This window comes from Phasianus colchicus, chromosome 19 (assembly GCF_987193195.1).
Source record: "Phasianus colchicus chromosome 19, bPhaCol1.hap1.1, whole genome shotgun sequence".
NCBI classification, from domain to species: domain Eukaryota; kingdom Metazoa; phylum Chordata; class Aves; order Galliformes; family Phasianidae; genus Phasianus; species Phasianus colchicus.
The window spans coordinates 7,072,649-7,086,628 of record NC_143454.1 but is presented as its reverse complement, the minus strand read 5'-3'; the positions used below and the strand labels follow the sequence as shown (position 1 = coordinate 7,086,628).

At 50.2% G+C, this 13,980-nt stretch overlaps 2 protein-coding genes across 9 annotated transcripts in view; one reads left to right on the top strand and one right to left on the bottom strand.

Moving 5' to 3' along the window:
* SLC25A25 (solute carrier family 25 member 25) overlaps positions 1-13,980 on the top strand; it is a 103,508-nt gene that overhangs the window by 14,284 nt on the left and 75,244 nt on the right. For 3 of the 7 annotated variants that reach the window (XM_090121125.1, XM_090121127.1, XM_090121124.1), the window contains exons 2-11: positions 2,343-2,469; positions 2,558-2,645; positions 3,099-3,134; positions 3,423-3,534; positions 4,288-4,446; positions 5,192-5,344; positions 5,464-5,571; positions 5,796-5,963; positions 6,331-6,481; positions 6,913-9,419. In XM_090121125.1, coding sequence (XP_089977251.1) covers positions 2,343-2,469; positions 2,558-2,645; positions 3,099-3,134; positions 3,423-3,534; positions 4,288-4,446; positions 5,192-5,344; positions 5,464-5,571; positions 5,796-5,963; positions 6,331-6,481; positions 6,913-7,097 — 1,287 coding nt within the window. In that variant the 3' untranslated portion in view covers positions 7,098-9,419. Of the gene's footprint in view, positions 1-2,342; positions 2,470-2,557; positions 2,646-3,098; positions 3,135-3,422; positions 3,535-4,287; positions 4,447-5,191; positions 5,345-5,463; positions 5,572-5,795; positions 5,964-6,330; positions 6,482-6,912; positions 9,420-13,980 lie in introns of those variants that run through there. The other 4 variants (XM_031601598.2, XM_090121128.1, XM_090121126.1 and 1 more) reach the window with 2 other exon arrangements.
* On the bottom strand, positions 10,463-13,595 carry LOC116234192 (alpha-1-acid glycoprotein 1-like). Of its 2 annotated transcripts, XM_090121138.1 has the most exons (6): positions 13,267-13,550; positions 12,756-12,895; positions 12,599-12,672; positions 12,306-12,416; positions 11,451-11,554; positions 10,668-10,823 (listed from the first exon to the last, which is right to left on the bottom strand). In XM_090121138.1, the coding sequence occupies exons 1-6, from the start codon at positions 13,378-13,380 to the stop codon at positions 10,719-10,721; spliced, it is 648 nt and encodes a 215-aa protein (XP_089977264.1). In that variant the 5' UTR covers positions 13,381-13,550; the 3' UTR covers positions 10,668-10,718. The 2 variants fall into 2 exon arrangements, with proteins under 2 accessions (XP_089977263.1, XP_089977264.1); XM_090121137.1 differs by lacking the exon at positions 11,451-11,554 and having other exon boundaries at positions 10,463-10,823; positions 13,267-13,595.

The window sequence follows — 13,980 nt, the reverse complement described above, 5'->3', positions numbered from 1 at the left end:
TTGGGGCTGCATTGGATTTGGGGCTGCGTGCCGCTTGGTGGGGGACTGCTGTGAAAGCACACCTCATTTCGGTTCTTTTGATTCCAATCCGAGAGGAGCCCACCGTTTAAACCAATCGACCTGATGCAGTTTAAATAGAGAAAAAGGGGTTTTCCGAACCCTTTGCTCACGCTGAAGGCTTCATATCCTCTTCCTTTTCCTCCCCCGCACGCTGCCTGCCCTGTGACGAGATGAGTGGCGTCTGCAGCAGCCACGTGTTGCTGGCGCTGTGCAGGGTGTGCTGCTGGGAGCTTGTGCAAGAGCCTCTCCTTTCCCTCTTACAGCATCTGTGTGGGCCTGCTCTGCCCTGTGCTCTGCCCTGTGCTCTGCCCTGTGCTCTGCTCTGTGCTCTGCTCTGTGCTCTGCCCTGTGCTCTGCCCTGTGCTCTGCTCCATCCCTGCACACCGTTTCCCAGGAGCACAGGAGCTGAGGCTGAGCTGCTGAGCTGGCTGGCCTTTGTGTGGGTGCACAAATGGAGACGTGTAGGGCTTTTAGATGTGTGGGGCTTTTAGATATGTGGGGTCCCGTGTGTGCTGCAGGGCGTGCATAGTGCAGGCAGACAGAAACACCTGCAGTGAGCACCACTGCCAGCAAGCTGATTGCTATGCTGAGATGTCATCCTTGCTGTTAAATCCAGGAGCTGTGGGCTGAGGTCTGTTCGCCTCTCTTGGCATTCTTGTCCTTTACACATATACAAGACCCCTTGCAGGTCGGTGCTCTACAGGGGCAGTGTATTTCCTGCCCTGGGCAGCAGTGGCAGTGTGCAGTCTCTGATCACTCATTGCACATTGCTGCTGCTGGGGAAGCAGAGAGGTAGAGCAGAGAGTTGCACAGTCACATCTCTCCTGCAGCAAATGCCTCTGAATTATTTGTGACTGTCAGCTGCTGGGGGTTGCCAGTGAGAGGGAAGCCCTGATTCAGCTGTTGGATGCCAACCCGCTGACATGTGAGAGGTGCTGCTCTATCTTTAGTCCACAAGGTAGATGTGGGGCCGTGTCTGAACTTTACAACAGTCATATGATAAATGGCAGATTAAGAATACTGGGCACACCTCAAAGGTCAGCACAGCTGGGATGGTGCTTTCTTATTTAAGGCTCGTAAGATGGTTAGAACTAATCCTCATAGCATTAGGGCTGAAAGGACAGGATGTGATGGGGTGAGAGGAAGATAGATTTTGAATGGTGAAGCATTTAGGATTGAAACCATTGAAAACAGCATTGAAATACAGGCTTAAGGCTAATGAAGGAAACCAGTGTCCTTGGGCTGAGGAAATGCCACTGTAAGCTTCAGAGGTAATAGATAAACCTGAGCAACCTTGAACAAAATACTGGTGATCAGAGGGCTGGCCTTGGTTTGAAGCCTCTGTGACAGCCTGCTGCACACCTGAATGTTACAAGAATTACAACCAAAACATCGGTGATGAAGTGCTCTGAGTCACACCTCTCGTAGTGTCACTCCCTGACTCGTGTTGAAAAAGACTTGTAGGCTGTCAAGGGCAAGTGACCAAACAAGCAGGGAAATGGGAACTCCCTGAGCTGCATTCTTGCAGCCTGGAGATCACCTCTGCTGTCAACAAGTAGCCACGTGCCCTGAGATAGCTCAGTTCATCTGCCATTGCCCCATGCTGGAATGAGTTAATTTGTCGGTACCTCGTCCCTAGCTGTCTGACACAAGCTAGTCTTGATGTTGGCTTTGTCCTACCGAGAACCTTCTCTTGTTCTATATGCATCTCATGGAAACCTGTATAATTAAAGCACGTAGCTCCAGGGTGCCTAAACCAGTTCATAGGGGTTTTTATCTTTGCTGTGTCCACTGGGGCTGGACAGGCTTTTTCTGGTTGGAGTTGGTTCTTGCCAGGGGTAGCATACTTCTCTAGGGATCGTATTAGGCATGACATTCCTTCTCCTGTTCAGGCTTATTTTTTATTGCTTCAACTTTGGCAGTTAATTTTCTATGCAAATCTTGTTGCCTCATGCTTAGACCCTAAGGAGGCTCTCAAATTATGTCATGTGAGGTGTTAATCAAGATAGAGGACTGAGATTAGATACTCGATAGTTGCAGAGTATCCCCAGTAAAAGCATGAGGCATCACATTTGGCTAACTTTGGAAGGCTTGCCTGGAATCAGGTGGCCTTTCTACTCTTCTGCTTTCCTCAAATTTCTTGGAGGAATTTTCATAATTGTCCATTGCTTTGTGAGGGGAGGAAAGCCAAAGCGATTTAGGAAATTTAATTACGGTGGAAGAAGGGGCAGATCATCAGAATGAACAAAGGAACTGATGTTTTTTGGTTGTCTCCTGAACAGAAAATTGTGAAGGCTGGAGACAAGGACCTAGATGGACAGCTGGACTTTGAGGAGTTTGTTCACTATCTCCAGGATCATGAAAAGAAGCTAAGGCTGGTCTTCAAGAGCTTGGATAAGAAGAATGATGGTAAGCACCTTTCTCTTGCTCGCAGACAGACTATTGCTTGCTTCAACTTGTCATACAGATACTTGAGCTCAGTTCCTTCTCTCTGCAGGCCGTATTGATGCCCAGGAGATCGTACAGTCTCTTCGGGACCTGGGAGTTAAGATTTCTGAACAGCAGGCTGAAAAAATACTGAAGAGGTGAGGGTTCAGCTGGTTGTTGTGACTTTCTGAAAAGATCTTCAGGTTGAGAGAAGGAAGTGTGGGGACAGGGAACGTTTCTCGTCTTTTCTACCCTGTATCCACTTTCTGGAGACTTCAGCTTCTTCCTTTTGCCTGTTACTCTTCATTTTGATTTTTTTCCGATTAAATAACACTTTTAATGCTGTAATTTGTTGTGGAGAGTTGCTGTAAGAATGTCTTGCCTTGCTGGCCTTTTGTGGGGAAGGGCTTGCACCTGAGCTGATGGCATTTGTTCCTGTCTGACTGTCCTGTTGCCCTGTGCTTGCTGCTTTGAAGAGGGAATGTGCCCTTTGGAAATGCTGAGTGCGTTTTGCATGTGGCACTAACATGTTAACAACCACTTATTTGTGCTGTTTTTTTCCTCTTTCTTTCCTCTGCAACCCTCCCTCTGTCTGTTTGCCTGTGTGTCAGAATAAGGACGGGACACTTCTGGGGTCCTGTCACGTAGTAAGTATTTTTTTCCCTTCAGTTGGGAAACTAGTTGGCCTAACCTTGATAGGAGGGGGTGCAGCAACTCCTGTGGTGCAGTTAAAGGGGAAATAAGGGAGAGAAAGAGGGAGACCAGGTCCATCTCTCTGCAATATTTGGTGTGGAGAAGATTTCTTGGCTTTGTCTTGTGTCTCTTCCAGTAGTTGCTTTGCAAAGCTTTTTGGTGTAGGTCTGAATAATCAAAGGGAGGGGGGGAGAAATTTGTCACCCAGTGGAGTCTGTACTCACTAATGATAAATTTTTTAGCATGGATAAGAATGGGACGATGACAATTGACTGGAACGAGTGGCGAGATTATCACCTGCTGCACCCAGTGGAGAACATTCCTGAAATCATCCTGTACTGGAAGCACTCCACGGTAGGTTCCTCCACAACAGCTCATGGTCTTTTCCCCAGGTTTTCAGTGAAAGCCATAACCCCAGGGAGCTGCTATCAGCAGTCTCTATCATTTTCTTCATGGTTCAGTAGCTGCTTTGTAGCCCTTGAAGCCCAATTGCTTCCTGTCCTGTCCCTTTATCGTGCCACCCATCACTGGCACTGCTTCTGAAGCCTCTGGCACAGGTGATAACAACTGTACATTCTGCAAGAAGATGTATGTTCACTTGGCTTGTGCATCTGAGAGCTTGTACCAGCGGCCAGATCCTGCCAGCTTGGAACCTGTTAAGACTGGAAATTGACTTGACAGGCAGCCGTCCTTCCTGGTGATATTTCAGTGTGTGCAAATAGCATGTAATGAGATAAAATTGGCTGCAAGCTCTGAAGGTTCCAGTGAGGCCCAGCTGTGTCCTTGTACAGTTAAGTACAGTTGATCTTTTTTAAATTTTATAGATACAGTTAATCATTCTATTCATTACTGTGATCCACAGTGTCTTAATGAAGACAAATGTTCAGCAGTTCCCAGCTTCCCAAACAAATCTGCTAAACTTTGGTGAGGTGGTGTAGCACTGGCAGTCCCAGCAGCCAGACACAGCTGTTAATGGTTACAGATAAGCTGCTGTCACGAAGTACTGGAGAAGCTTATTCCAATACTTAGTGCTGATAAAGAGAGGTAAAACTGTGGCAGTTTTGCTAGCTGATGAGACAATTCTCAACATCTTCTGTTCTTTTGCAGATCTTTGATGTGGGAGAGAATTTGACTGTCCCTGATGAGTTCACAGTGGAAGAGAGGCAGACAGGGATGTGGTGGAGACATCTGGTTGCAGGTGGAGGTGCAGGTGCCGTGTCCAGAACCTGTACAGCTCCCTTGGATCGCTTGAAAGTCCTCATGCAGGTATGATGGAACAGTTCCAGTTTGTTTGAATAGCCTGAAAGCTGATCCCCTTAATTTACTTGCCAAAGTGATATCTAGGAGGTGATCACATTCATTAACTTGATATAGCACTTTGGCTAGGGTCAATCATGTAGCTCCTATATTGGTATTTTGGAAGTCTTCTTGGATAATTTTAATGGTCAAAGTCATGTCAACACATTGTCCTTCATTGACTAGAAAAGATAGAAGCTTTTGAGAGGTAGGCATGCGAAAACTGTCAATAATTGGAGAGTTTTGTGGTTCAGAGCACTGAATGAATTGGATTTTTGTGAAACAGGTTCAAGTTTTGGGTGTTGAGTGGTTGTGGTGGTGAACTGACAGAGCTGGTGTTCATGCAGGTACTGTGTGTTACAAAGGAGTTACAAAAACCTAGTTTTAGTTTGCCTTTTCACTGTACCTGCTCTTGAGTCATCTGAGAAGTCTGTTCTGTATAGCTGGCCCTATGCTAGGTATGGGAGATGGCTGCTTAACCTTTCCCCCCATTTCAGAGGAGTATATTGATTAGATCCGTTAGTTAACATTGGACCTCACAAAAAGGAAGAGAAGCTTGCTTTTCTATTGTAGAAGTTATTGAGAAGGGATTAAAGCCTTGGCAAAGCTCTGGGTAAATAAAAAAAGTGCCCTTTTGTCCCTGGATTACAGAAGAACGTAACACTGTCGTAATCAGGACTGGAACTAATCCAAATTCACTCTCTCTCTCTCCCAGGTTCATGCCTCCCGCAGTAACAACATGTGTATCATTGGTGGTTTTACTCAAATGATTCGAGAGGGTGGAACAAGGTCACTGTGGCGAGGGAATGGCATCAACGTGCTGAAGATTGCACCAGAATCTGCCATCAAGTTCATGGCTTATGAGCAGGTAAGTGAAAGAGCTTGGGAGGAATCTGACCGCAGTGGGGGCTGCTGAAGGACAAGCTGAAAAGAGTGGCTGAGGTAAAGCCAGTGAAGCTCAATGTCTGTCTGCCTTGTTTTCCACAGATCAAGCGGTTCATTGGTACTGACCAGGAAATGCTGAGGATTCACGAGCGGCTGTTAGCTGGCTCTCTGGCTGGGGCCATTGCACAGAGCAGCATCTATCCGATGGAGGTGAGACCACTGACAGTGCAGCCCCTGGAGGGTCATGGGAGGGTGCCAGGATGAGAGCTGATGTTCTGCCCGTATTTCTGAGAACTCGTTAAGCAAGCTGATACCAAGTCATGCTGCTCACATGACACCCGCTGCAGTCCTGACCGTCCTGGCTCTTAAGAATTGCATCTGTTCTCCTCTTGATTCTCCTGTAGATGTTAATGGCATTCATTCTTGTCTTCTAGGTTCTGAAAACACGGATGGCTCTGAGAAAGACAGGACAGTATTCGGGCATGTTGGATTGTGCCAAAAACATCCTTTCCAAGGAAGGAATGGCTGCCTTCTACAAAGGCTACATTCCCAACATGCTAGGAATCATTCCGTATGCTGGTATTGACCTGGCAGTGTATGAGGTATGGAGCTGTTAATGCTTCCGTAGGGCTGTGCTGCTTGTATAGCTTTATCAGTCAGACCAGTCGGTTACTACAGGAGTTTAAGTAACTTATCAAAGCTCTTCTGATCAGCCTTAAGGGGCACAGATGATTTTCCTTTCATAATTGGCATCATGCTTGATGCCGTGTTTCTTTTTTGAGAGAGTTGCAGCAGAAAATTAAAGGTTTTCATTCTCCCAGACCCCTAAAGTGGCAGCAACTCAAAAAGATCTGAGAAGCCTGGCTGATATTGCATGTACCTCCCTGGGCCTTTGTGCTAGATCTTTTATGTAACTTGTTGTTCTTTTGATTGCATCTTCACTGCTAACATCCAGCTTGTTCCCTCCAGACACTAAAAAATGCCTGGTTGCAGCGCTATGCCGTCAACAGTGCTGACCCTGGAGTCTTTGTCCTCTTGGCTTGTGGCACCATATCCAGCACCTGCGGACAGCTTGCCAGTTACCCCTTGGCTCTTGTGAGGACACGCATGCAGGCCCAAGGTGAGAACTTCGGGGAACTCTGTGTAGTGTGTGCACTCCTGCCACGGTCTCTGAGCAGGGTAAAGGTCCTCTGGTGCAAACATTACAACAACAGCCTTAACTGGCCGTGCAGCCGAGCAGTAGGCTGTGTGCCACGCTGGACAGTGGACTTTGTGCTGTCCTCTGGAGTCAAATGTTTCTGGGACAGAGTAGTTCTGTTTTCCTCAATCAAGAGTTTGGGCTAATGGCATCTGCAGGGCAGTTTGGGAAGATGGCTGTGATGTACAGCACAACCATGGCTCTCTGACAAGTTAGATGTTCTCCTTAGAGCACCTTTGGTCTGTGAACATCCGTGGGAAGCGCGTGGTTCAGAACTGCCCTTTGAGCCAGGTGTTGGCCTCGTGTTTTTGTGGCATAGGTTGCATTATTTATTGCAGCTCTTTGCGTTGCAGCTTCTGTGGAGGGTGCTCCCGAGGTGACGATGCGGGGACTGTTCAAACACATTCTGAAGACTGAGGGAGCTTTTGGCCTTTACCGTGGGCTGGCCCCAAACTTCATGAAGGTGATCCCAGCCGTCAGCATCAGCTACGTGGTTTATGAGAACTTGAAGATGACGCTGGGCGTGCAGTCACGGTGACCAGGAGATGCCGAGGACTTGGAACTCTGAAATCTTGGGGTGCGATCCCAAGACGTGCTGTCATCTCTCATTCTGTGAATGTGTCGACACTAAGCTGACTAAGCAAAGCTGTGAAATCTCAGATAGTTTGTGAGTCAGGAAGGGGAGGGGAGGATCTGGTGTCCTTTGCCATCTTGCTACTCAGAGCTCTACAGAAACCATCACATGGTCCTTTTTGTTGGGCCTTTTGGGAGGCTGGGAGCTGAACTCCTGTCCCAGTCTTAAGGCATTTGTTTCTTTGAGGTCAGTTGCCAGCAGTATGGCAAAGTAGCAAAGATTTGGGGAACAGTCTGCTTTCAGCATATTTGTGTACAGAGCTGTTTGCCTGCAGATGAGCACCTTCTGACTTGCTGGAAGAGCTTCTTTTTCCATTCAGTTGTTAACTTCCTACCTATTGTTCAGATTTGTACAAACCTTGTGGAGGAGCTGCTGCCACACCAGGCTTGTCATTATGTTTACATATATTCCTTTGGGTAGGAGATATTCATGTTCTGCTTCCAAGACTTGACATGAAAAGTGATTTTTTTTGAACTATTCTGATTTTGAGGGCTGGTGGGCAGTGGTTTATCCAGTCAGGCTGAATGTTACTTAGGCCAGCCTGATGAAGGATTAGGATTATTTATTTTTTATAGATTTAAGTTTGTCTCATAAATCCACTAACAAGATGCACTTACTAACAGAAGCAGCAGCCTAGAGCCTGCATGCCTGTATCCTTTGCATGCCAGACTGGCTTGTCTTATACTCAGCAGGAGCTTGGAAAGGGGAAGGCTGGAGAGCCCTGGGTGGACTGGCACCTCGATGCATGGCTTCAATGAATAAACAACTATTCCACAGCTCCTGTGCAGCTGTGCTCCCAGCACGACACGAGAGCCCCTGTGCAGCACTGCATGGACCTCTGAATTCCATTCTGCCCGGTGCCTGATGGACCTTTCCAAGCCCCATGCCTATGCTGCTACCTATCTCTTTAGACCTCTTTGTAGTTTGATGTTCAGGTTTGCATTAGCAGGATGGAGTCCCCAAGCCAGGAGTCTGTCTGCCATGGGGAGGGCTGCAAGGGAAGGGCTGGTTGTCACTGGGAGACGTCAGTTCAGTCCTGAAAACACGCTTGCTTTTCCTTTCAAAGGGTGCTTTTCATAGGGCTAAGGGAAAGAGATGGCTTTAAAATTTCTCTGTGTTATGGGCTACTTTAGTGGATAGGATCTGGCTGCTGAGGCCTGGGAGATCCTCATCCAATTTTTCATTTTGGGCAAGATGGACCACCGTTGCATTCCACTGTTTTACTGCTTAAAGCATATTTATTTTGTATTTATTTGAACAGATTTATGCCAGACTATTTTTATAGACTTGTTTAAATATTGTTACTGTGCTTGTATTTCTCCTCTTTTAAAAAGTTCTCTATCTGTTTTCTTACATCACACAGCTGAGTCGTGGGGAAGGCACTAAAGTCGGTAGCGTCCCTTCCCTGGGGGTCTGAGCTGCCTTTCCCCAGCGTGGGGTTGTTGCTGGAGGACCTCAGCCCAGAGAAATGCTGTAGCAGGAAGCCATGGGAGAGAAGGGAGCTGGTGAGGAAGCAGGGATGAGGGCAGGGAGCGCTGCGGGGCTCGCCTTACTTGGAATTGCCTCCACGCGTGGCTGAGAGGGTTTGGGGGGAAGTTGGGAAAGTAGGTCTGTGCATGTTGGGTGTCACAATGGCTGAAGGAGAGCGATCCTGGGGAATCTGTGAAGGGGGAGGAGGGAGAAAACTCGGGGACTGAAGAAAACGTGACTTTCCAGAGAGATGGGAGGGAATCTGCCCTCGGACACGAGATGCTGCAGTTGTGTTTTGGATCAGCAGATCCTGTTGCTGAGCCACTGCTCCTCATGTGCTGCTTGGGGGGCATGGTGGAGAAGTGTGCCAGGAATCAGAAAAGGTTTTGTTGGTGCTCAGCAGCTGAGTTTGGTTCATGGAGAGTCTTCCAGGTGAGGCTCTGCCCTGACAGTGCTGTCAGCATCAGCCGCGTGGGAATCCAACCAATCCACATCTGTGATTAAGAGTTTTTTCCCACCTCCCTCTTTCTTTCTTTCTTTCATTTTTTTTTTTTTTTTTTTTTAAGATCTATGGTAAATTTTTGCAGTGGCTTCTTCCTACCAGTGTGGCCTAATGAGACAATGAATATCAGAATGCAAAAATCAATGCAAAATGACAACTGTCTTTGTAGCTGTAACCACAAATTGTTATAATGCAAATCTAACTCAGATTCTTCATGTAGGGAACAGTCTGCTAATAAAGGTCTGTCAAAGAGACCCCTTGTGTCCACGACTCTCTATGAGGGGTTGGTGCTGCCTGTGATCAGATTTTTCCTCCTTAGGATGATTGTCACCAAGGATGCTGATGGTGGGAGCAGTTTTCCCTACAAGGACCTGGGAGAACAGAATTCTTCCTGAGGGAAAGAAGAGTGGAAATGAGATTAAAAAAAAAACAATTAATGATGGTGAAGGGTCAGGGACACGTGGGTGCTGTCAGCTTAGCTGTGTGCTGTTGCGTTTTGCTCATCTGTTCAGTGTCTGCACTCAGAGGAGCGTCCTGGAAAACGTGGGAGCTCTGCAGTGCACTTGTGCCCATGAAAAAACCAGGCTTTAGAGATTCTCAGAAGAGGTTTTGTTCCATTTCTGTCTTAAACAAAAACCACCTGTGAGCTGAAAGTGCCAGGAGCCCACAGCTGGTAGTGCAAGCAGCCTCTGTGTCCAACAGTGTGCAGCTGGGGCTGTGCTGGGGTTGGTTCCTGCGTCTCCAATTGCAATTCAAGGCTCTTACTCATCCATAAATCTACTTATCGAGTGCTGCTCCTTGCAATCTGAGGGCTGCGTTCCGTGATGTCACTCAGGGCCCTGTTCTCAGAGCCCCTGGCAGCACCCGCTGCCCTGCCCAGCCCTTCGGCTGCCGGACTGCAGCAGGGTGAGGGGTGCAGCTGATGGGGATGTGGCAGCAGAGCGTTGGCAGCGCCCTGCCCTGGGACCGGGAGTGGATCTGCTCATCTCGCTTCGTAGAACACTTCCAGCCCCGTTTCCTTTAGTGAAGGTTCAACAGAGCAGCGCTGCCTTACAGGGCAGGGACAAACCCGGTGCCGCAGCGGGGGGCAGCGCAGGGCTCTGCTGTTCTGCGTCCTTTTTTAGGAGATATTTTTAGTGCTTAATTGCTGGATGAGAGCTGAGCCTCGGTTACCTTCCAGCTCAGCCCTGGCCTTGTTTAACCTCCAGCTTCCACAACCACAGAGCAAAACCGCGCTGCGCCCCGGCACTTCGCCATAACACATCGAGCCCTTTTTGGAGAAGCAAAATCCCGTGGGATGGGTGAGATCCGCAGCCGGGCACAGCCTCACGAACGAGCGCCGATTGCCCTCTCCTGGCCAGCCATCACCCTGCAGGGATCCGCTCACCCCGTGCCCAGCGGTGCCCACCATCACCCACTGCCGGCCCCGCAGCCCGGCTCGCTGCAGGACGGCTCGTCCCAAACGCTGGGGCAACGACACGCAAAATAAACCAGGCGCTCGGTTCCTTTTTGCACGTCCTGCTCGGGTGGTGCTACAGCTCTGAGCAAAGCATTTATTGCTGCAGGCTCCCCGTTGGGGTGCTTGGCAGGGCTGTGCCTTGCGCTCCTCCATCCTTCCTTTCTTCCATCCTTCCCTTCTCTCCCGGTTGGCACAGCTCCTTCAAAACAGTCACCAACAAAGGGATAAATGGAACTGTGCGTGGCAGAGGTCACCCAACCCTCTGTGTTCCTCTGCCCTGATATCCCACACCTGTGCTGATTCCCCCCACCAGGGCCTCTCCCAGCATTTTTCATCTCACCCAAAGCTCTGCGCAGTGCTGACCCCTCTGTGCCCCCCACATCTGATAGGTGAGAGCTGAGCACAGCTCCAGGTGCAGCCCAATGAATCCCACACCCCCCTGCTGTCCCACTGCTGCCATTTGGCATCATCCACCCACATCATCCACCCGTCTCCCTGTGCTCCCAGCTCCAGGCAGGGCTTCTACTGGGAGAACTGTGGTGCACTGGGTGCAGCTGAGACCTGCAGGAAAGGTGAGGTAGGAGGCTGGTGTGACTGGGCTGTGCAGGGGTAGTGCTGATGTGGGTATTTTGTTATTGGGTGGAAAATAGAAAGGAAAAGCCCTGTTTTACAGAGAGCAGGTGTGGAGGTGGGCAGGCTCCATCCCACAGCAGGAGGAGCCCTTTTTGGGGCCTTCTGCTGTCTGGGGGGCTCAGGGCTGGGGTTGTGGCCACAAAGAGTCTCATAACACCCCAAACCATCGAAGCAAGGCAGTGCTGAGGAGCACCTTCCTCCACGGCGCGTACACCACCGCCCCTCTGCTCAGCCCCAGGCTCTCTGCCTGCTGCCCCAGCTCCTCCTGCTGCGTGCTGCTCACCATCCGATTGCGGGCTGCAAGGGCAGAGGGTTTGTCACACATCATCCCTGCCTGCATTTCATCCCCATGCTCCCATGGATGCTGAGCGTGGGCCACCCATCACACCCAACCCTGAGCATCAGTTTTTTTTTTTGCTTTTTTTTTTTTAAACCCTCCATGCTAACTGTAACCAGTAGCACAAACCTCACTGGTGCTGCAGAGAGGGATGCATGCCTCAGGCAGGTTTATGTCTGCCAAACGAGGCTTTGAACTTCCTTAAGTAATGGCTCTGCAGCTTAAAAGGGTAGCAGGGGTCTCTGTTGGGGATTGAAGGATTCTATTGGGAGACTCAACAAGGGAGCTGTATTGGAGATTTCTATGGGGTCTCTATTGGGGAGCTCTACTGGCAGACTGCCTTGGAGGGATAAATCACAACCTGGCATGCCACTCTATGGGGCCGTGCATGGCACCAACCAGCTCTGCCCACGCTGGTGCTGCTCTGCACTGGGAGGCAAATGCAAAAATCCCAGTTGGCTTGAAAAGGCAGATTTCACAACAATATTGATAGGAAGCACACACTGTTCACTGTTCTTTGCAAATAGGTTTTGTCCTTCATTTGCCCTCTCTGCTCAGAGATTTACATTTTAATGGGATGCTGATACATTCCTGTTATCCTTATGCAGAGGACTCAGGAAAATCCCAGGTTGCTGTTGGAGCTGCTGCGGGTTTACCTGGCAGCTCTTTGTGTGCACAGCTTTAGGTGACTCAAGGGTGGGGTTTACATACCATAGAGATACAGAGCTGAATACGTCCTCTCCCTCTGCACGTGGTGCTGGATGAGCAGAGTGTCCTCAGAGCTGAGCTTTGTCACCGCCCCCAGGATGCGCTGCGTTGTGGCTTTGAGAGAGCAGAGCCGGGGTTGGGAGCGAGAGCAGCCTTAGTGCTCTGAGATGTGCACAGCCCTTCCCGAGGGGTTGTGAAATGATTGAGGAAGCAAGGTGGCTCCTTGCATCCTGGAATAAAGATTTAGTTCACGCCCTCCCAGCCAACACACGCAGCCACGGCCCCGCAGTGCTCACCATCCTTGAGCAGCGCCGTGCCGTTGGCACCGAGGTGGATGGAGGTGGAGTTGTTGGAGAGGCATCGGTCACCCCTGCAGAGAATGGGGATGCTGGGGCACCCGCAGAGGGAATGGGGTGGGAGAAAACGACCGGGGATGGAAAGCGGGTGCCTCACACTGCCACGTGCTGGGTGATGAGCAGCTCCTGCCCGCCGCTGGGCTCCACGTGGAGGTGGCCGTGATCGATGAGCAGCAGCTCCAGGAGGTGCTGGGGGAGCTGCGCAGCTCCAGCCACGTACTGCCACGTCCCCAGCAGCTGTGGGAGAGGTGCAGGGTGGTGGGGGGTCCCCTGCAGCCCCCCCTTGTGTAACCAGTGAATATACAGATGTTATAATTAAGAAATATACAAGAAAGTTATCACACTAAAGAAGAATGGATGGAAAGCTTACCCTTATCCTGGGCTTAGCTGAGAAGACTCCAAGAGGAGCAATCTCCAAAAGAAATCATTCCCTCCTGGTAGTCAGCTCTTAAATGGGGTCTAGGAGAGGTGCAGCCAGGCTCCACCCCTTCCAGTAGCACAGGAGAATTGCCTTCACCTGTGCTCCCAGGGCTGACTCATTGCTCACCTCAGGTGGTCAATCAGAGGTTCAGGTCCCACCCCCTCCCCTGCACCCAGACCCTCCTTACCCACGGCGTTGTTGTGTTGGCCAGGCTTGGAGGTGCTGTGGGTTTGTGGGGAGCAGCAGCTGCAGACAGCAGAGCTGTGAGGATGAGGATGGCAGAGATGCCGGCTGGTGCCATGGCTGCTGGGGGGAGAGGAGTGAGAGAAGCTGCCGTGTGGATGGACAGATGGACGCTGCTCCCTCGGCTGTTTGTTTGTGCAGCCCTGCAGCTGTGCGTGGCAGGGCTGTGGTGATGCAATGGCACTTTTCAGGGAAATGGCCCTGGTGGGAGCCAGCCCAGCACGGTGCTATCAGTGGCTGGAGGCGGTGAGCGGGACAAAGCACTTCCTGCAAGGAAAGATGAAATCTGATCTAAATTTCCCCATTTCAGCCACTGTTGTTGCTCTGCAAATGAGGAGCTGTGCTGCTTATTGGGATGTGGGGTGTAGGGAGCTGTCAGCTCTGGGTCTGAGCCAAAATGGTGCTGGCAGGGCTGTGGGGGCTGCCCCAAGCAGGGTGAGTGTGTTGGGGGCTCACCCTGTGCCAACTGTCAGCTGCTTCCCCTCACAGGTTTTCCTTTGTGTCTGGTAACCCCATTTATCCTGCTCTTGGTCATGGCCATGGGGCTCTGTAGCTCCTGTCCTGCTCATGGCCCCCACATCACCCCACACACCCACCAGCTTGGATGCAGCAGTGCCTTGGAGCTGCTCGTGGAAGCAAACCCAAGGGTTGGATCACT